This window comes from Plectropomus leopardus, chromosome 19 (genome assembly GCF_008729295.1).
Source record: "Plectropomus leopardus isolate mb chromosome 19, YSFRI_Pleo_2.0, whole genome shotgun sequence".
Classification (NCBI taxonomy): domain Eukaryota; kingdom Metazoa; phylum Chordata; class Actinopteri; order Perciformes; family Serranidae; genus Plectropomus; species Plectropomus leopardus.
Genome location: NC_056481.1, coordinates 12,199,635 through 12,220,380, shown reverse-complemented (window position 1 = coordinate 12,220,380; position 20,746 = coordinate 12,199,635). Strand labels below are relative to the sequence as shown.

The window sequence follows — 20,746 nt, the reverse complement described above, 5'->3', positions numbered from 1 at the left end:
TTGTTTTAATTTTGTTCAGATCTGCAGTTAAGTAAATTTATCAGCTACAAAAGTTTGTTTCAGTTGGAAAAATCTGTACTTCAGCCAAACAAAAGGGATCAAAATGAACGGACCTGCAATAAGTTAAAAGGTTGTGCAGATACACAAACACACACACACGCGCGAAAGCACACACACACACACACACACACACACACACACACACACACACACACACACAGTTAGTGGATTAGTGGAGTCAGGAGCAAGGTGCGGGTCAGTTCTTTCCCCTGAGTCAGATGGACTGATAAAAGAGCGAAGAGGAGGAGAAACACAGAGGAACAGATAAAGGGCAAAAGTGGACAACGGAGAAAAGAACAGGACAGATATAATGAGATAATACACATTTAGCCAGAGCTACAGGAGCCAATTTAGTTATCTATGCTCCTTGGGGCAGTGGCAGTCCGACAGTGTCACTCAACTCTGCTCTGGGTGACTTTTTATTTTGTCACAGCAGGTTAGCGCAGGCACAGAAAACTTTCATCTCTACTGCGGCCCTGTGATTTCTCCACCACATGGTGAAAATGACAGGTACACAAGTTAAAAGAAACAAATTGGGGCAGTTGTCATGTAACCACCTTTGTCAGCCTATGAGTTTTAGATTAATAAACTGGGAGGAATTAGAAATGAAAAGTAAGGTATTTTATGGAAAACATTTGGTTTTCAACTGTGGTGACCTTGTTTATTGCGGTAAAATATGGAGTTAACTGTGTGAAAAGTGAAGTAGAATTTGTATTTCTATCAATGATCAACAATAGGCTTCCTGATTCACGATTTTTATGCTTAAACATGATGAGTTGTGTGACTCTTCTGTCATTTCTCATGCCACATTACTTTTTGTATACTGCCAGCATTGTGTTTTATACTAAAACACCTTCCACCGTGTTTTTCCAAGACTACTATTAAAAATAGGCTTAGATTAACTGAAAAAAGTAGCATGATGATGTTAGGCCTATAGAATATTATAGTTTGCACATAATATTTTCAACGTCTTATGGACACACCGGCAGATACAACTTTCCAAACGTGGTTTTTGGAAAATGCTGCTCGAACCTGCAGACCATTGTGTCACATTGTAGTCGAAGGTTTCAATGATACATCTTGAGTTTTGTTTTTTAATCAGAAAAATTGGGTTACAGAATAACAGAAAGTAAGAGCATGCAGAAAAGGGAGACAAATGTACTTACATTTAAAGATTTAACCTACTTTTAAGATAAAGATAGCCTAGCTATATCGATAGGGCATAATTATAGATATGGGTATGACGAGATAGATATATAATTATCTGACTGTAACTTCCAATTACAGAAAATGTTTTTATTAGCCTATATATGAAACTGAGCACAATGCATACAGGCAATTAGCTTGCATTTATTTATTTATTTGTCAGTAAGTGCAAAGTGCAGTACAAAAACAAACGAGGAAACAGGGTAGTGACAGGCAATGCATACATGCATGGAGGTAGATGGAGACAGGAATATAGACAAGGCAAGACAGGACACAACAAGACAGGCAACAAACATACAAAAGATAATAAGGCATGATAGTATTTGCTGATGTTGATATTCAAACCAGTTGTTTAACTGTATTGGGGTGGTTATTGAGGACGCTCGTGTGCAACAATAACAATAAATAAAAAAAAATAGAAAGAAGAAAGTTAACAGAATAAATAAATAAAGAGAGAAAACTATTATTTTTTAGGGGCAAAGTTTTATTTTGAAACGTGACACTTAAATACCACTTCCGTTAACTCGCCGGCCGGCCTGATACCACATCCTGCCACTTCACCGCCACTTCACGAGGCTTTTCCACGGGCTTTTCCCTTTTTAAAAACACACTCCGTGTCACTGTCAACGTTACTAATAACGGAAAATTAATAATAAGTCAGTTCGCAGCAGCGGGAGGTGATTTACCGACGCTGCTGTAACGTTAGCGAGGCACAGATACAGTGTTTGCAAACCGCGGTGACAGTTTCATCAGCAGCTCTGTCAGTGAGGGGAGGAGTCCAGCACATGCAGAGTCCACCTTTGTTGAAGTATTTGTGAGATAAATGAAGCATTAACCGCCCAAAGAAGATGATAAAAACTCGATAGAAGACGTTGCAGAGGGCAGGTGCAAACACAGGACAAGCTAAACAGGGACTACAGGAAGCCAAGTAAGAACAAAAGCTCTTTATTATCATTTAACAAACAGAAGGGGAAGTTGAATTTTGGGAATAACTTTTTTTTTTAATGTTTCCATTAGATATAATACACGGCTCTAATTTCTGTCTGTTACACCACAGTTTATTGTCTGTAATGCTGATATGTTTTGCCTGTGTGTGTTTCCCACTGTTACAGTAAAGGCACTGAATTGACCATGCTGCTGCGAAGGTTGGCCCTGTGTTCAAGGATCTCACTGGATTACCAGAGACACGTATGCCGGCTGCTCAGCAGACCTCTGACACAAGGCAAGCCATTCTGCACAGACACACTGTGTAGCATCAAGATGCATGGATTACAAAAAAAACCCCCAAAACGCAACCTTTTGCACCAGATTGTTAGATAAAAAGAGAGAAAAGAGATGATTCTGTTGTAACGTAAGGGCTTTTTAACCTTTTAACACACAGATCACTTTTCTTGTGCCGTGTTCATTTAGCTGTCAGAAGTATTATTTTAAACGTTTGAAATTGGTTTGATTTCTTCAGTGCAAACATAGGTCAAAAGGCATTGAGCAACTTGGCAAGAATTATCCTGCAATTTTTCTTTTTGATTTTGAAAATTGTTTTTGAAAAAGTTAGGTAAAAATATACAGAAAACTATATTTATTATTGGCATAATTACATATTCAAAATTATGTTTTAGAATTGTTATTTTTGCTGCACTTTTCTGTGGGTTTTTGTGTGTTTCTTTTTTTCTGTGCTAATTGTCAGGTATTGTTTTGTAACTTTTTCCTAATTTCTTGCTAATTTTTTGAGTAATTTCTTCTTAAGTTAACGATACTGCATTTCAGTGCCAATATAGATTATTAGTAGTTAATGAGACCAATAACTGATATTTGGAACTGACTCTATCAGTATTTATTATTTGTAATATAACAAACTCCAACACAAAACTCTGTTCAAATGCCTTTTTTATAAAGTCAAGTAAAAATAAAAATAAAAGAATGAATAAATAAAATAGCTCCCTGAGGTTTTACAAGTAAAAGCTTCTCCCTTGCTTAAACTTTCTTTACACTTTTAATGAATTAATTTTATTGGCCATCATTAAAATAAATGCTGATACAGATATTCGGCAAAATGCAAAGTATCGGCACGAATAATCAGCCAGACTGATAATCTGTTGACCCATTTAAATAATTAATTGATAATCAAGATTTTTTTTTTTCCAAAAGATTAGTCAAGCATGACAATAATCTTTAGTTGCAACTTGAGTAAATAAATAGTTTTAGCCTTAAAAAGCTCTTGGTTTCCTTGTGACAGTAGATAAATATATGATTGTGTCCACATCATCACTGTCAGTACAGTATCTGCAGGCAGTTTTAGTGAATTCCAGACGTGCTCTTAACATACTGTGAAAACTTTGACTGAGATTTTGTGCCTGCAGGGATTTTTCTGACCCCCTCCAATCAGAACAAGATGACATGGGCCTCTCTCTCTCAGTCTCTCTCTGTCTCTGTGTCTCTCTCTATCTCTGTGTCTCTCTCTGTCTCTCTCTTGCGCTTCATTGCTCTGGAGAGATGTGTAATGTCAGCACAGGCTTTTTCTGCTCTCCCTGCTGATGTGGCAGTTTGAAGGTTGTGATTATCTGTTTCCCAGGTTACAGATGCGTGTCAGCTACAGCTTCACTCTGTTTGTCTCGGTCATGCAATCAATGAAAACCAGCAAAACATGCTTGTTTGCACATTTATGTAACATTTGAAGTGTTTTTGTGGAAAAATTTATACCAATATTTTGATACATGACAAAATGTTTTTTTTAAAGCACAGTTTTTAAACGGTTGACGGTGCTGCCTACATTAGTGTTTTTCTTTTTTTTTTGTGTTATTTTGCTTTCTGATTTCAGTTGACTTTTATTAAAAATGGGTGTCCTAAGAAAGCGACACCTGTAAACTAAATGAGACTTTAGGGGGATTTTCTGTCCTTCGACAACAGTTGATTAATAAAAAACGAAAGAATAGTACGCTTTGGATTTTTTCCTTTTTTCCACATTTTCACCAATAATTTAAAATCATCTTCTCCCTCTAAACAGTTCCCCAGGGGAGGGCCAATGGCAGCTCTTTTGCACACCGCGGTGAACTGCGTCAGGCTAAGAGGATCGTAGTCAAGCTCGGCAGCGCTGTGGTAACCCGTGGTGATGAGTGTGGCCTGGCTCTGGGGAGGCTGGCCTCCATTGTGGAGCAGGTGAGAGTCCAAATACAACTGTACATTAATGAAGTATAAAATAACAGGAAATACTGTAGACTAACTCACATACATAAATATTTATCCAAATTTTCATTTTTTTTGTGATTCAAACTTTTTTTTAATATATTCTTTTTCTTACATGTTTAATTTTACTTTCCTTCCTCTATTTCTCCTTTAATACCTGTTAATGAGTGGGGCTACAACTTATGATTAATGTCATTATTGAATATTCTAACTATTATTGTTGCAAATAATCAGTTTTCTCAATGAGATGACAGAAAACAGTAAAACATGCCCTTTGTAATTTCCCTCAGTCTAAGGTGACGTCTTCAAATGGTATGTCTTATGCGACCAACAGTCCAAAAATCCAAAGCTCTTTAGTGCATTATCATATATGACAAAAAAAGCATCAGACTCTCACATTTAACAAGAATGAAAACTGCAAATGTTTGGCTTTATGGCTTAAAAAAACTATTAAGTCAATCCTTGATTATCATAATAGTTGCCAGTTAATTTGCTGTTGATCAACTAATCGTTTAATCAACTGATTATTGCACCTTTATTACAAATTACTGCAAAACATTTTCTTATTTACCTCCAGTGGTGCCTGGTCATGTAGGTAAATTTTGTTTTTCTTTCCCAGGTTTTTAGACATTTTTCCAATAATACAATAGGCACATTGATCTGTTGTCACTGAATAATGAAATATTCAACAGCAACATCTTTCTCTGGAAACAAAGCCCTTGTTATCTGCATAATCCAACAAACATGCTGTGGACAGTCTTCATAGGGATTGTTTTCTTTGGTAGAAAGTAGCTCCATTGAACACCATTTGCATTGTTTTTAGAAAGACACATTGCATTTCATTTTTAGTTGTAAATTTTTTTGTGTGTGTTTTTTAAACACCACATGCATTTTACTCACCCTGATATCTCAAAACAATAATATTTAAAACAAAAAAAAAAAGATGAATAAAGATGAATCTTCTTACTCCTGTGCATCAGTCCTAATTGGGTGTGTTGTAATCCAGGTGGCCATGCTGCAGAATCAAGGCAGGGAGATGATGATTGTCACCAGTGGAGCAGTGGCTTTTGGCAAGCAAAGATTGCGACATGAGATCCTGCTGTCCCAGAGCGTCCGACAGGCGCTGCACTCAGGACACAATCAGCTCAAAGACATGGTGAGAAGAGATGGGGGAATGTGTTGTGGCTTAAGGTGATGTAGAGTAAATCAGCACTGATTCAGATAAAGAAGTCACTGCTCCTGTTTTCTGTGGGTTGACCAGTGTTCCAGCAGATCCGTAAAAAGTCTTAAAAGGCTCTGAATTCATTAATCAAAAAGTAAGGCAAAAAATAAGGTATTAAAATGTCTGAAACCAATATTTCCAAAGTCTTTAAAATGCTAAATAAAGATATTGCATTGTAAAGTTTCAAAATAATTAAAATAGTATCTAATTTTTAAATAATTTATCAACTGCATTATAAACCAAATGGATACTGTTATGATAATATGTTCATCGTTTTCAATGTGTTCCTCTCCAGAATATTTTATTTTCTGCATTTGAGGTCTTACTTTTTAACTTGACCAAAAAAGTCATGTTTTATGTTACAGTAAACATTTGGACAAAATTGTCTCTAACCGAAATAATTAATTTTGGTTCATGTTTTGTCCTTCAATTTTATTTTCTGTAAAACTGGTCAGAAATTGAATTCCTGAAGGCATTTAAAAGTCTTTTAAATTATTAAATCCAACTTGCCTTAACACAAAGTAACTCTGGTTGACATTCAAATTTACATGATGGATATAAAATACTGCTTCTTTCTTTTAATGTCATCATCAGGCCAGCCGCCTTACAGAATGTAGATTTTGTTTTCTACTATATTACTGCGTATTTTCACTCTGCTACATTGTCTTCCTTTACAGAAGGGTATATGGATACGATTTTAATTTTTTTGAGAACACCTGCGCTGGCATGGCAAAGCTTGAGTGAAGCCGTAATAATGTGTTTACTCAGAAAATCAGTGTTTAACTGTTTTTGTGTTGCAGTCCTTACCAGTGCTGGAGGCCCGGGCCTGTGCTGCAGCTGGACAGAGTGGCCTGATGGCTCTGTACGAGGCTATGTTCACCCAATACAGCACTTGCACTGCACAGGTACTTATATACTCCATAATAAGATAATCGCTTTAAAATGCTTAAGAAGCACATGTATCATCATTTATTTTATTTAAAGCCTCAGAAAACACAGAGGGTCAACCCTTATTTTCAGTGGTGCCGAGGTTCATACAACAAACAATTATCAAAACAGAAAAATACAAGGCTTTTACAGTATACATAAAAAACTAAAATAAAAATAAACAGACAAATTAAAAACGACAATCGATGAGATCACAACCTTGGAATTCTTGCAGTTATCAGTTAGGACAGCTTAAAATTTTGCTGAAGTGTATTACAGTTATATAGGGCATAGAAGGAAAAGGTCATCAATTAAAATGCCAAAATATTTATAATGTTGCACTCTTTCTGTTGTAGAATTGTCGGCAGAATGGATTTCAATGCTTCCAATGTCAATATTTTTTGCATTTAGAAACAAAATCCATTTACTTTTTGCACAGTTTGGAACCACTTTCAGATTTTCTATCATGCAGAGTGACACACTTTAATCCTTTTTCACTCACTCATTGCTCATTTAATGCTCTGTTTAATTCTGCTGTCAGGTCCTGGTGACAAATCTAGATTTTCATGATGACCAAAAGAGGCAGAACCTGAACAGCACACTGCAGGAGCTGCTGCGCATGAACATCGTGCCCATCATCAACACCAATGATGCCGTGGTGCCCCCGCCGGAGCCCAACAGCGACCTGCAGGGGGTAAATGTGGGTACAGACAGCAGGGGGGGGCGACGCTGGTAGAGGTGACGATGGCAGCAGGGGTGCTGAAGTAGTTGACAGAGATAGTGTTTATATAGTGTAGACGGTCACTGTTTATTGGAATATTACAGTAGTTTTCTTTCATCCACACACACCTCTGCCACCCCACCTCACCTCATCAGCTCTGCCCTCAAACACTAAGGCATGTGCATGCTGGGAGGGGATGGATGGCTGTGCATGCACTCACTGGGAGGAGGTGCTGTCAGAAGGGAACAAGACTAACGTCTGTAGGTAGACGCCTCTTTCAACTTTTCGCCTGCAGAAATAACTAACACATCTTTTTCTTGAAGATTATTTCACTTCTCTCTCTCATTCTCATTCCACAACTAATATAGTTGACTATTTGTTATGATGCTGGCTGTTGGCAAATTGACACGGTATTATTAAAACCTAAAATTGATTTAAGAATGTTTTACACCCATTCTTAACTTATGTGCCATACAAAATTATTTTTGAAAAATTATCGTACTGTCACACCCTACCAGTCCTCTTAAAATTTCCCCTAATGGTCCAGTAGAGTGACAGCTCAGTAATAGAAGTACATACATGTTTAGATGTTCGCCTTTATTTATCAGCTTTCCTTTAGTCCTTAAGAAACAGCTCAGATGGTAAAAAGCAGATGGCTGACTTTCCTTCTCCAGGAGCTTACATCAGCAATTTTCTGGTTCTGTAGGTGATCAGCATTAAGGACAATGACAGTCTGGCGGCGCGGCTAGCCGTAGAGATGAAGGCTGACCTCCTCATCGCGCTGTCTGACGTGGAAGGTATGTGCGGTTACCACAACAACAGTCTGGGTCAGCTGTTAGGTAATAACACCATCTGTCTGCGCTCTTCACCGGGATAAAAAAACACCCCTCTCAGGGTCAACTGAGAGTAATAAGAGAGAGACAAACACAGACCTTCTGCCTTCATGTTTGAAATTGATGCTGATGGGGTCACCACAAGGTGTGTGTGTGTGTGTGTGTGTGTGTGTAAACACGAGTGTGTCGTGGCTGAGGGTCCATTCAGTATCAATTGAGTAGATTTAGATAGCAGAATGTTATTATCAGTTGGTTGTTTATTTTTTTAAAGGTTAAATGATCCAGGCACTAGTATAAAGTCCACGTTACAGAAGTTGCAGTGTTTTTGGGTTGTGTCATGCTGCATTCTGTATTTTAGACCCGTATGTGCGCAATTAAGTTGTTTAACAACTGTCAATTTTTTAGGACTTTATAACAGCCCCCCCGGAACAGATGACGCCAAGCTCATTGACATCTTCTATCCTGGAGACCAGCAGTCCATCACCTATGGTACAAAGTCCAGAGTTGGGATTGGAGGCATGGAGGCCAAGGTACATTAAGTCCTCAATCACCGTGTTAAAACTGTGTTTATTCATGTTCATATTAAAAGCTTTTATCTTAGTAGACATTCATCAAATAGGCAAAGTACAAAGCTTCTTGTACTGTAGATTTTTATTCTACTTCAATTTTTTTACTCATGTTTAGAAGCAGGGTTCCCGCAGAAACTTAGAGTCTTAAAAGGCATTGGATTCATTCATCTAAAATCAATAGATCTAAATCTAAATCAATCCATCAAAAGTCTTAAAAATGCAAAGACATTGGAAGTAGGATTTTATAAACTGTTTTTTTAAACACTGCACTGTAAATCCCAAAATAATTGGTCTATCATTCTGTCTTTATCAGTGTGTTTACATGTATCAGTGTGTGTATAAAAATGGGTCAGTGCCATGAAGTTGTTTTGTTAATGTATCTTCAATTAAACCCTGATGACTGATGAGGTTCACCTGTAGTTATTTCAGTGTACACTGTGACTCATTGGGCATACCTCATTTTGCACTAAGGACATTTCAACTTGTAATGAAATCTTTTGCACATAATGCATTTTTTCCCCTTTCTTTCACATCTCCGTTGTTCTCGGTGTGCCAGTTTGCCCTTGTTGTTTTATACTTTTTCTTTGACTAACACACCAGAGAAGAAGACAAACAAAGGCCTTTGTGAACCAGCATGAACCAGCATGCTTTTCACATTTTTACTGAGAGTCTATATCATCTTTTCAAAAAGTAGAGACGTCAGAGAGATCATCGCTGAAATGCAGTATTTCTTTCTGTGTGTTTCTGCAGGTCAAAGCTGCCCTCTGGGCCCTGCAGGGTGGCACCTCAGTGGTCATTGCAAATGGCACCCATCCTAAAGTAACAGGTCATGTCATCACTGATATTGTGGAGGGCAAGAAGGTGGGAACGTTCTTCTCAGAGATCAAACCTGCTGGTGAGTTCACCTGGGCTGCATGCTTTCTCTCGTAGGCTCCTTTTATTAGTGTGATTGCAGTTATACTAAATTTGTAGCTGCTGTTGTTTAATACACTTTATTCGGTATGCCTAGTGGAAAGAAACGCAGTCTAATACAACAGTCCTGTAATAAATCATGTCCTCAGTAAGGTTATGATTCTTTGGTGATTATTTAGTTTAAAGAGTTTTTTTTTCTCCATTTTTAGGAGGCTGTAGTTTACAAATCAATAGCCAGAATAAATGTTGGCATTGTATATTTACAAACCAGCGATACAATACATTTGCATGTCATAATGTAGTATAGTATAGTATTACATGGTAATTTGACATTTCAAAGATGCTGTGGTAAGCATGTGGTTAAAGTTATGCACAAAAACCAATTGGTTATGGTTAGAAAAATATTATGTCAGGGTTCCCACAGTCATGGAAAACACTGAAATGTCATGTAATTAAATAAGTATGTTTTGGCTTAAAATACCTGGTTTAGGGGGCTACGAATCACTAAAAAACTGTTTTTGTTGCTTGTTGGTCTCGAACAGAAGTCTGCACTCAGCAGGTGTCTTCCCAAGGTGACACAACATCCACAATCTCCTCCACAGTCCAGTGACAAAAACAGGTCACTCCTGCGTCACTTTAGAAACAGTATGATGTGCAGGAAACTTGCAAATGTAACGCCTTTGTAGTTTGCAGAAACGTACGATACCAACATTTTGTTCTGGTGACCTGGCTGGTAGTGTGTGGTGCTGGTGAGTTGTTTTGAGTTATACAGAGAAGAGTAATATTTTGTCCACAATGTGTGTCAGTGACAAAAGATTAAATAATAGAAACACCTCTCTTCATAATCCAATATAATTCAGCAACACCACAAACTACAGCCTCCAATTAAGAAAGATCTTTAGAGTTGAATCAACACCTCTCTGAAACCATTTCAACAAAACTAAACATTATAATATATGATTCATTGCAGGACTGTTGTGTTAGTATTAACTAGGTGTACCTAATAAACTGGCAACTGAGTGTATTTTAAATGAAATCTGTTCTGTCCCTGATCCTTCACCAGGCCCAACTGTGGAGCATCAGACAGAAATGGCTCGTAACTCTGGAAGAACCCTGGCATCTCTGCACCCAGACCAGGTGCCACATTGTTTTAAATATGAACAAAAATGTCTGTTCTTGTGTAAAAATCACATAAAATATCAGTTAACATCATTTGTTGTGTTTAAAATGTAGAAGGTTAGTCCTGAGCTTACCTCAACTCAAATATGGACAAACTCTGACCTCTTGTGGATAAATGTGTGACGTGCTCATGCTGCCTGTATCTGTGTTGTCAGAGGAGTGAGATCATCTGCCACCTAGCAGAGCTATTGACTGAAAGGAGGGAAGAGATTCTGGTTGCAAACAAGACGGACATGGACCTGGCTGTAAATGCAGGTAACAGTGAGCCAGTTTGTTGGCTTTATAGGAGATGTAGCAGAGTTTGCAGCACTGTTTCAAGTTTCAGAGTCCATAATATTTATATATATGTATTTTTTATATGTGCATTGAGCTTATAGTTGTTTTGGAAAGTGTGGAAATATACTCTCTGGTGTTTTAGGTCCCTCTGGAAAAAAAATATTCTCAATTAATTGACGTCTTTATTTTGAACATGTAAAATACAACAAACACAGAAGTTAAAAACATATGAATAAGAAAAGACATAATGAATTTCATTCACAAATTGCCTCGATTTACATGTGTTAAAATGAGTAGGAATAAGTATAAACTTATTTAATCCTACCCCTTTACTCAGCAATTAAACTATTATGAAAAACTCCTTCGTATAAATCCTAATCATATCATATGTTCACCAGTGTACACATATACACGCCTATATTTAAATATTTACAATTCTTTCAATACTTCTGATTTACGGTATCTCAGTAATCTATTCTTATACAAAATATTATGATTACAAAAACTTTATTGTTCACAAATGGGAAAATTTGCCTTCAGTTTCCCCATAAAATCTATAAAAGACATGCCCTAAGAACATATAAATACTAAATATAAATACATATAAAAAATGAAAATAACAAGTATGTACAAAATATAAATATATATATAGAAAACAATATAAAGAAATATACGCACATACCCATGTGCATTTATTTAAACAAACTGCACATGTCTTTACATCTCTCTTCATATTTATCATATTCTTACAACAAAAACTTTACATAACCAAAATGGGCAGTTTTAGTTAATATCTCTCCACCAGAGGGCGACTCTGTCACTCTCTCCTCATGGTTTGCCTCAGTTTATAAGAGTTTGATACTTTTTCACCTGATCGCAATGTGTAACCTCTCTCCTTTCTACAGGCCATTTGCCACCGGCCATGCTAAACCGTCTGAGCTTGTCACCAGCCAAACTCAACAGCTTGGCCATCGGTCTGCGGCAGATCGCCGTGGCTGCTCAGGACAGTGTGGGTCGTGTGCTGCGCAGGACCAGGGTGGCTCACAACCTGGAACTGGAGCAGATCACCGTGCCCATCGGAGTTCTCTTGGTCATCTTTGAGGCCCGACCTGACTGCCTGCCGCAGGTATTTAGGCAGAGCTGCCCAAACACAAATCTGGGAGTTTATACATAATATCTATTTATACATATGTTTTTTTCTTATTCACTGTCTTACTGTCTGTCAGAGAATCAATTTTAAAACCTGCATGTTGGTGTGTAAAGCACTGAATGGTTTTGAGCCCAAAGACATTTCTGACCTCCATTCAGACCTCTCAGGTCTTTTGGGAGAGGTCTGTTTTGTGCCCCCAGAGTCAAGACTTAGCACGGAGAAGTAGCATTTAGTTTTCTGTGCCATATATCCCAGAAAACTGTGGCTCCACTGCAACTCTCCTCTTTTAAATCATGGTTGAAGACCTTGTTTGCTGTTGCTTTTTAAATTGTATTTTTATGTTTCATCCATGTCTTAGTATAGTTTAGCTTGTTTTTATTTTTTTTCTCTTGCTCTTTAAAGACATTTTTAATTGTATTTAAATGGCCTTTTGATGTTTTATTTAGAGCACTTTGAATTCCCTTGTTGCTGAAATTTGATATATAAATAAATTGCCTTTTGCCGAATATTGACAAATGCATAAAACATAAATAAATTGATGACTTTCTTGGAATGACTGCAATGATATCACAAACCCTCTGTGTTCTCCCCAGGTGTCTGCATTGGCCATAGCCAGTGGTAACGCCCTCCTGCTGAAGGGAGGCAAAGAGGCAGCCAACACCAACCGGGTCCTCCACCAGCTCACCCAGGAGGCCCTTTCCATGCACGGAGTCAGAGAGGCTGTGCAGCTGGTAAAGTTTGTTTCCTGCATATTTACAGCAATACAAATAATGCAAACCTCATGCAGAACATTTAATAGACTGGGGGAACTCAGCAGTCTGGTCGAAATGCATCATCTCAATCACTTGATTAGAAAAGTATAGCGTGAAGCCACTGTGGTTGAAAAACCTTTATTTGTTACACAAGGTGAGCACTCGTGAGGAGGTGGAGGATTTGTGCCGTCTGGACAAAATGATCGACCTGATCATCCCTCGAGGTTCATCTCAGCTGGTGAGGAACATTCAGCGAGCAGCCAAGGGCATCCCGGTGCTGGGCCACAGTGAAGGAATCTGCCACGTCTACGTCGATGCAGAAGCCAGCGTTGACAAAGTCATCAAAATTGGTCAGCTTATATAAATCTCACTAGTGTCTTGTAACTGTAGAAGTTTATATGTACACTGTATTAGTAAATTAACACTGCTGATGAATAGTAAATAGTGGCTGCGTCACTGGTAGGCCATTTCTGTCAAATTTGTACAATATGTTAGCTTGTACTTTAATTATCTATACTTTAAAGCTGGAATTGGTAACTTTAAAAAAAAAATTGTCATATTTTCTAAAACTATCAATATATCCTGACAGTAGTAAATGAGACATATAATCAATGAAAAAAATCACGTTGTGCTTCTAATGGCATTTGCAAGAATCCACCTTGGCTGAATTAAACAACCTATGAGGGCCGTGTATAGAGCTGTCAATCATGTCAGTCACTGCTTGTAAGATGCTGTCAAACTAGGCAGAGTTGATCAAATATGACTCAAGATTCTGTTACTGCATATCCTTTTTCTTCACACCAATGTTTTCAGAAACATATTTTGGTATACTTTTTAGCTGTAGTTTCTCAGAAGCAGTGTATACTTGTAATCGTAGGAAGAGGAGGGATATCATTTTTTTTTTCACACATTATCTGTCTCCTGTTACTACTGTGTGAATATTGATACTTTCAGCACAAATAGCAAACATATTTTTTAATAAAAGTTAATAGCTGTAGCATCAACCACCGATGAATATGTCAGTAATTGACTTATATTTTCCCATTCCAGTCCGAGACTCAAAGTGCGACTACCCAGCTGCATGTAATGCCATGGAAAGTCTGCTGATTCACAGGGACATCCTCAGGACACCACTGTTTGACCAGATCATTGACATGTTGCGTACTGAACGGGTAAAGCATCATACAAAATAAGCTGAATTACTTTTTCAGTTTTTTTTTGTGAATATGCCTGATTTTGATACATTTTTTTTACAGATGGACTTACCTTATTTTTTCTTTTTTTCTTAATCTGTGTGTTGTTGCTAGGTGAAGATTCATGCAGGCCCTCGGTTCGCCTCTTACCTGACATTCAGCCCATCGGAGGCAAAGTCCCTGCGGACAGAGTATGGTGACTTGGAGTGCTGCATGGAGGTGGTGGACAGCATGGAGGAGGCTGTGGAACATATTCACAAGTATGGAAGCTCCCACACAGACGTTATCATCACAGAAAACGGTAGGTTGCTCGGTGTGTTCCTGCTTTCTTTTTTCTCTCTGCAAATTGGTAAAGTACGGCAAAAATAATGCATTTTTGCCATAATTTACCACACCTCTTCACGTAGATGTCCGATACACCTCTCAAGTTCTCCTTCTCCCTCTCTTGATTCACCGTCCGCATTCATCCCACTTCCTGCCATGGTGAATAATGAGCAGTGACACTTTGTTGTCAGGATGAGTGCACAGCCTCCCTGTGTGACTCCATCGTAGGGGACAGAGCCCATTTGAAATGTAGAGCAGATGCTACAACGCAGTTTTAAAGACTTGTCCCTGTCATAACTTTGGGTCATGTTTAAACACATTTTTGTCTTTCAAGTGAGCCATCACTGCGCATCTTTCTAACTCATGTTGATTGAAACCTTTCTGTGCGGTGTCCAGAGTATTTCCTGATGTAACAGCTGTGGCCATATTTCATGCGGACCCTGTTGAAGACTAACATATTGTCATTTTTATGATGCGTTCATATGTCAAGCAGTTTTTGTGAATATTTTGAAAGAAACCATTTGAAGAAAGCAATCCTGCATTCAAAAAATGCATGGCAAAAAATAAGGTGCAAATCCCCCAGAAAAGGTCGAAATAGAAACATCCAGAATATTTCACACGTGTCCTCTGGTGATCAGAATAAAAGTGCACAGCATTTTGAAAAATGCAGGAGAATTTACATTTCTACAATGAAGATTATTTACACCTGCAGTGGAGGACGTGCTGCTGCCATCTGGTGACCACAGAAGGTACTTCAATTAATCAAAATGTATCCATTCATTTGTGTCCGTCAGCAAAGCAGTGAGTTTTATATGGATGATAAATACAGTAGGTAGACAGAATCAGAATACATTGACATAGATAAGTATGTAGGTGCAACAGATATTATAGACTCACTGGATAAGATACAATGAAAGCTAGATGGAAAGAAGCAATATAGAGGTCTATATTTGTACAGTGTTTCTGTGCAGTGTTATAAACATTAGTGGATTGGTAGAACATCTGTGCAGTCATCAAGAGAAAAACCTGCCTTGGCTCCTGCAAAACAAAATGAATAAATAAAAATAAACCCAATATGATTTACTAATGCAATATTTGCTGTGTATCTACATCTACAAGTCAAATTGCATCGCAACGATTTCTCCTGATGACATTTGGCCCTTTAGGTTTGTTCACATCAACATGTTAAAGATGATAGTATGGATATGTCAATTGTGTTTTGGGGATAGAAGGCATAGATGATACGAATTTAAGAGATCTTTAAGTTTTTGCTCTTATGTGTGCAAATACTTGAGACTTACTTGTGATTAGCAAACAATGACTTGGTGGGCCTCTACTCTTATTAAGTGCCTTATCTCAACTCAAGTACTATGGCATTGCATACATAGAAGGCTGTTAAATCACAGATAAAAGTTTGAGCTAGTGGCACCAACAAGCTGTCTTGCTGTTACAGAGGACACAGCGGAGCAGTTTCTGCAGCAGCTGGACAGCGCTTGTGTTTTCTGGAATGCAAGCTCACGTTTCGCTGATGGCTACCGCTTTGGACTGGGTATGTGGCGGTTTTATACATCAGCTGTTTTTTATTGAAACACATTTTCACTGCCAACTCGTCAAACACAGACGCTTGGTCAGTGACCCTACATGTCAAACTGTGATGCTTTAGGTACCCTCTAGCACCACTTTAGGAAGCTCGGGTAATGTGTGCCCATTTGCTTGTTAATGCATTGTGTCTTTACAAAACAAACTTCCATGTTCACAGGAAATACACAGTTGCTGCTAGTTAAATACATACAAAAAGCAAGGAAAAAATGTCCGGGGAAAAACTATATTCTTAATAACCGTAATGACATATTTAAAATTGTTACAAAATTATTATAATTTTTGAGCGCTTTTCCAGGTCATTTGTGTTTTTGTTGCTCATCGCCTTCTTCCTACATTTTGAAAGAAATCAGCCCAATTTGCATAGGTTCCCAAGGGTTAAGAACATTTTACTAATGCAACATCACTTAGGTCACATGATTTGTGTGAAATACATCACATGACATACACACACATTGTTGAAATAAGTCACCATCAATTTTTTGTTTCACATAGGACACAAACAGTTGCCTCCTGGGTGAAAGTCCTACGTTTGTTTGACCCATCCACCTCCCCTTCCACCAATCCTACTTTGACTTTGTTGCTATTTATATCACGGTTGTTGCTGAGAACGTCAGATAATGATGCAGCCTTGTGCGTCGCATCATTTTTTGTGATCAAATGCTTATTTGGGTTTTTACAAGAACTGGAAGGGATCATTACATTAGCCAAAGTGCATGCCAAAGTGGTATGCAGTCAACAAAGCACATTGTGGTGGAAAGTTTGCCTGCACGTTCCCTTTCCCTCCACCTGCAATCCCCCCCAACCCACCTCCAAGTCCCTTACATTATATATCTAGGCACTGTACACCCAAAAAGAAATCAAATCAAGAAAAACAAAAATCAAGCATCCTTGACCATGCATCAGTATTTGATAAGCTGGGAATAATTATTGTGACATCTTTTTCAATAGCCCACATATTCTCACTTATTGCCTAATATTATTTTATCTCAGATAAAGCAGACTCTCAACATGTGATTTGTTTACCGTTCTCACTTGCTGTTTTTCCTCCTCTTTAGGAGCAGAGGTAGGCATTAGCACAGCTCGTATCCATGCCCGGGGCCCTGTTGGCCTGGAGGGGCTGCTCACCACCAAATGGGTCCTGAGAGGTGACGGGCACACTGTAGCCGACTTCTCTGAGCAGGGTACCATGAAGTACCTCCATGAAAACCTGCCTGTCGGGCAGCCTCTCACTGGGCAGAGGGACAGCAACTAGACCAAAGACTTTCACAACACTCACTTGGCCTTAACATTGGTCAAAATGGTTTACATTGCCCGCCAGCTGCTCCCCTCGGGGTCTTGTAGCACATAATCGCTGATGTCACTGTTTTGAACCTCTGAAGCACACAGCATGGAGAGAAAAGCTCAAAAATCCTTTTTATCCTTTTTATCAGCACAACATGAAAGTTGTTCCTGTTCAGACTTTAAACTGTTACTAAGAGTTTACAAATGTGTTAGGTTCTACCTCAGCTTATGATTCTTTTATGAGTTAGGGAACTCATGCTCATACAAGGCTATTAAATGAAGGCTGGGACACGGCCTTTGACCCCACAGGACAAATGGGGTATTACATAGGTGCAATCTAGCTGGAGCTACAATGTCAGATATTTACAGCAGACAGTGTTAGATTTAAAAGGATGGAATCTGCTTAGGTGCTCTAACCTCCTTGTGTGTGCTTGGCTTGAAATAATGTTTTGGGTATGCTTGTATGTATATGCAATGGAACATTTTCAGTCCATAGTCTTTTATTAAACATCTTTTTTAATAATTGCGGATTTGCAACTCTCACACACATCTATTTTTCATGTAAGATATATTCTGACCCAACATCAGCTGTTGAGCCTTTCAGCAAGTGCAGACCAGGCTTTACTGCTCATGTGTTGTTCCCTAATCATATAACATGATATGACCATGTGTCTTCATTCAATAGTCTTGCTTTCATAAGCTCCTGCACAAGGTATTATGTGGCAACTCAGTACCTTCACAGTTATACAATAATTGGAGAAACTGTGAAAAGAAAGTTAACTAAACGTTTATCACAGGAAAGGAAACCGAAGTGCTCAAAATCATCTTTTTAATAATGCAATCTCAGGACATGATTTTTAAGGTGCTACTAAGAGATTTAATTTTATCATAAAATACATTTGAAAATGTCAAAATATTGTTAATTCTCAGTACCAACATGCGCTTACTTTTGCTTTTTTTGCGTGAGTAATTGTAAGTCTCTTTAGCCAATAAAAACAGTATTATGCTTTTGGGCATATTATATTCTCTAAAATATATTTAATTTATTTATTAGTGTATATCATAGTGTATTCTCACAAAACTTCCTGCTATAGTTGTTCAAATAATATCTGAAGCCCATTTTATCTTTGCTGATTGCATCACCCACATGGTTCAGACTTAATGTACTGTAAAGTGCTTCTTCGTTCATGTAACCGTTTTTTTTTTTCTCTTGCTGTAATTCCAGTTTAAATTTTCTGTATGTTAAGGTATTTTGATTACATAAGTTGCTGGTCAAAGTAATTTCAGACTGAAAAGGAGAAGATGTAGCTCTCTCTCATTTTAACCAAACCCTGATGTTTTACAGATGAAGATTCCCTATATTAAATCTTAAATACTTGATAAGATTTTATACTATAATGAACATTTATACAAAAGTATCAGAAATTTACAACTTTAATAGCAAAGCAAGTTGAAATGCTTATATGCATCCATTTTATTTACTATTTTTTTATTTATTTGATCATTGTTTCAAGTTGTGCTCATTTTTCCATGCTTTGCTGCTTTCCTGCTTGTTCATCGTGGCGCCCAAAGCCTCTGTCAGAGCAGGAACAGTAATTGACAAGCTGCCTCCTTCAAGCTGGAGGGGAGAACGCGACTGCTTTTAAATTAAGCTCTGTAACATTCCAGCCTCTGAGCTCGTATCTGATGTCTTGCAATCCACACTTAAGGATTGGTTTGGGTTGTATAATAGCAGTATTGTAGAATTAAAAAAATGTTGAAAAAGAATATTTGGATATTTTTCTTACTTTCTTTGATTTTTGCGCTTGAAATGTTGAGGATTTTTTTTTTAACACGTATGTTCATCTCTGTCCTGGCACTAGTCTTTCTACTTTCACAAAGAACACAAATTAATGGGGGAAAAAAAGTCGTGCTGATCTGAAAAACAGATGTCTAAAAAGGGCCTTTTTAAAGTTGCCCATAGGGAATTCGCATTGCTGGAAGTGGGGCAAGGAAGATGGAAGACAATACTATAGAGGTTTAATTATCCAGCCATCAGAAATGAAAAGAGGGAGAAGGAGAACTGAGACTAATAATGGAATCACAGGCTTATGTTCTGGGTTTCTCTGTTTCTTTCGCTTTTCTTTCTCTTTTTCAGCATCTAAAGAATTCATTCTCTAAAACGCACTACTTACCCTTCAATCAGCCTCCCATCACAGAGTCCAAAGGGTTCAGAGATGAAGAGGGAGACAAAACTCGGATCTCACTCTTTTGTCCTTTTTATGTGTGAAGCGATTGAAAATATCATCTAAATGACTTGAGGTAGAACAGGAACAATCCAGGGACATTGAGTATTGCCTCTTTGATGCATAGGGTTTCATAGAATTGTATTTTACAATATTGCATGCTTTACTTGTTTGCCACAGTAACAGCAGCAATTCAGGTATAATGTGTATACCCAGATGCTGCATTAACACCACTTTTCTGTGTAAGGCATAACAGGACACTTTGAAATGTTTTGTTGTGATGTGGAAGGCTTCTATTGTCAGGTTACTGACTCAAATTTGTCTGTAGAGTTGTGGATTTTGCATTAAATTAATCACATATTTGCAGTAAACTGCAACCCTGTTTATCAGATTCTCACATTTCCCAGCTAAAACCATGCTTTGACATTTAACATGACCCGATGGCCTGTGGTCACAAAAAGTTGCTCTGCGGCCACTGAGTATTTTCTTAAGGTGGCCACTGAGTGTTATCAAGTCGCTCTTGAGAGAGTCTGCATTGACTCTATGAGATTATCCAGGGATTGAGATAAATGCCGTCCCATCATCCAGCTGATGATAGAAAATGTGTTTGGTTCCAGCTAGGGATGTATTAAGATAACTGGATACAGACTTGTGCGCAGGGCCCCATTCATTCCTATGAGTTCATGATTTTATTGTGTGGATCTCTAAGGCTTTTGAAATGTTGTCAAACCGAATAACATCAAATCATAATAGTGAAACGAGTTGTTTCATGGGGGTTTACACGCTCAAAAAAAGAATCCACTGACCTATAGACATCTGTTTTGCAGTGTAAGTCAAAGGGAAAAAGTCTTTTTTGGGCCTCAGGGCATCATGTGATGGTGTAATTTCACTATCTGGCCACTACGGAAATTGGCTTCATAGCCAGGCAAAGTTCCTGGGGGCCTGGTTTGAACAGAGATCTTCACTTGGACACCTGTGGGAGAAATTGTTGTTTTTTTTGTCAGTAGAGCCCAAATATTGCCTAGCAAATGAAAAACAGAATCAAGGAACTACAACTGAGTGTATATTCGTGTTGTTAACACTTGGGGGAGAGCTAGTTAGCAGGCAGCAGAGTTCTGTGGTGTGTTTGGCCAA

The 20,746-nt window shown here is 38.1% G+C and overlaps 1 protein-coding gene across 1 annotated transcript; it reads left to right on the top strand.

The window, feature by feature from the left end:
• The first annotated feature begins 1,822 nt into the window (after positions 1-1,822).
• Positions 1,823-19,081, top strand: aldh18a1 (aldehyde dehydrogenase 18 family, member A1). The gene is made up of 18 exons (XM_042507908.1): positions 1,823-2,194; positions 2,379-2,488; positions 4,268-4,419; positions 5,453-5,602; positions 6,469-6,573; positions 7,137-7,295; positions 8,023-8,113; positions 8,555-8,679; positions 9,469-9,613; positions 10,694-10,767; positions 10,965-11,064; positions 11,991-12,211; positions 12,829-12,966; positions 13,142-13,337; positions 14,038-14,159; positions 14,295-14,481; positions 15,958-16,053; positions 17,162-19,081. Exons 2-18 carry the CDS (start codon positions 2,398-2,400, stop codon positions 17,356-17,358), a joined length of 2,349 nt encoding a protein of 782 aa, XP_042363842.1. The 5' UTR covers positions 1,823-2,194; positions 2,379-2,397; the 3' UTR covers positions 17,359-19,081.
• Positions 19,082-20,746: the final 1,665 nt, after the last annotated feature.

Bases quoted from the DNA above. Each gene is read 5' to 3' on its own strand.
- aldh18a1 (XM_042507908.1), top strand. From the start codon at position 2,398: ATGCTGCTGCGAAGGTTGGCCCTGTGTTCAAGGATCTCACTGGATTAC. The intron at 4,420-5,452 runs GTGAGAGTCCAA...GTTGTAATCCAG, and splicing joins TGGCCTCCATTGTGGAGCAG to GTGGCCATGCTGCAGAATCA. The intron at 12,212-12,828 runs GTATTTAGGCAG...TGTTCTCCCCAG, and splicing joins GACCTGACTGCCTGCCGCAG to GTGTCTGCATTGGCCATAGC.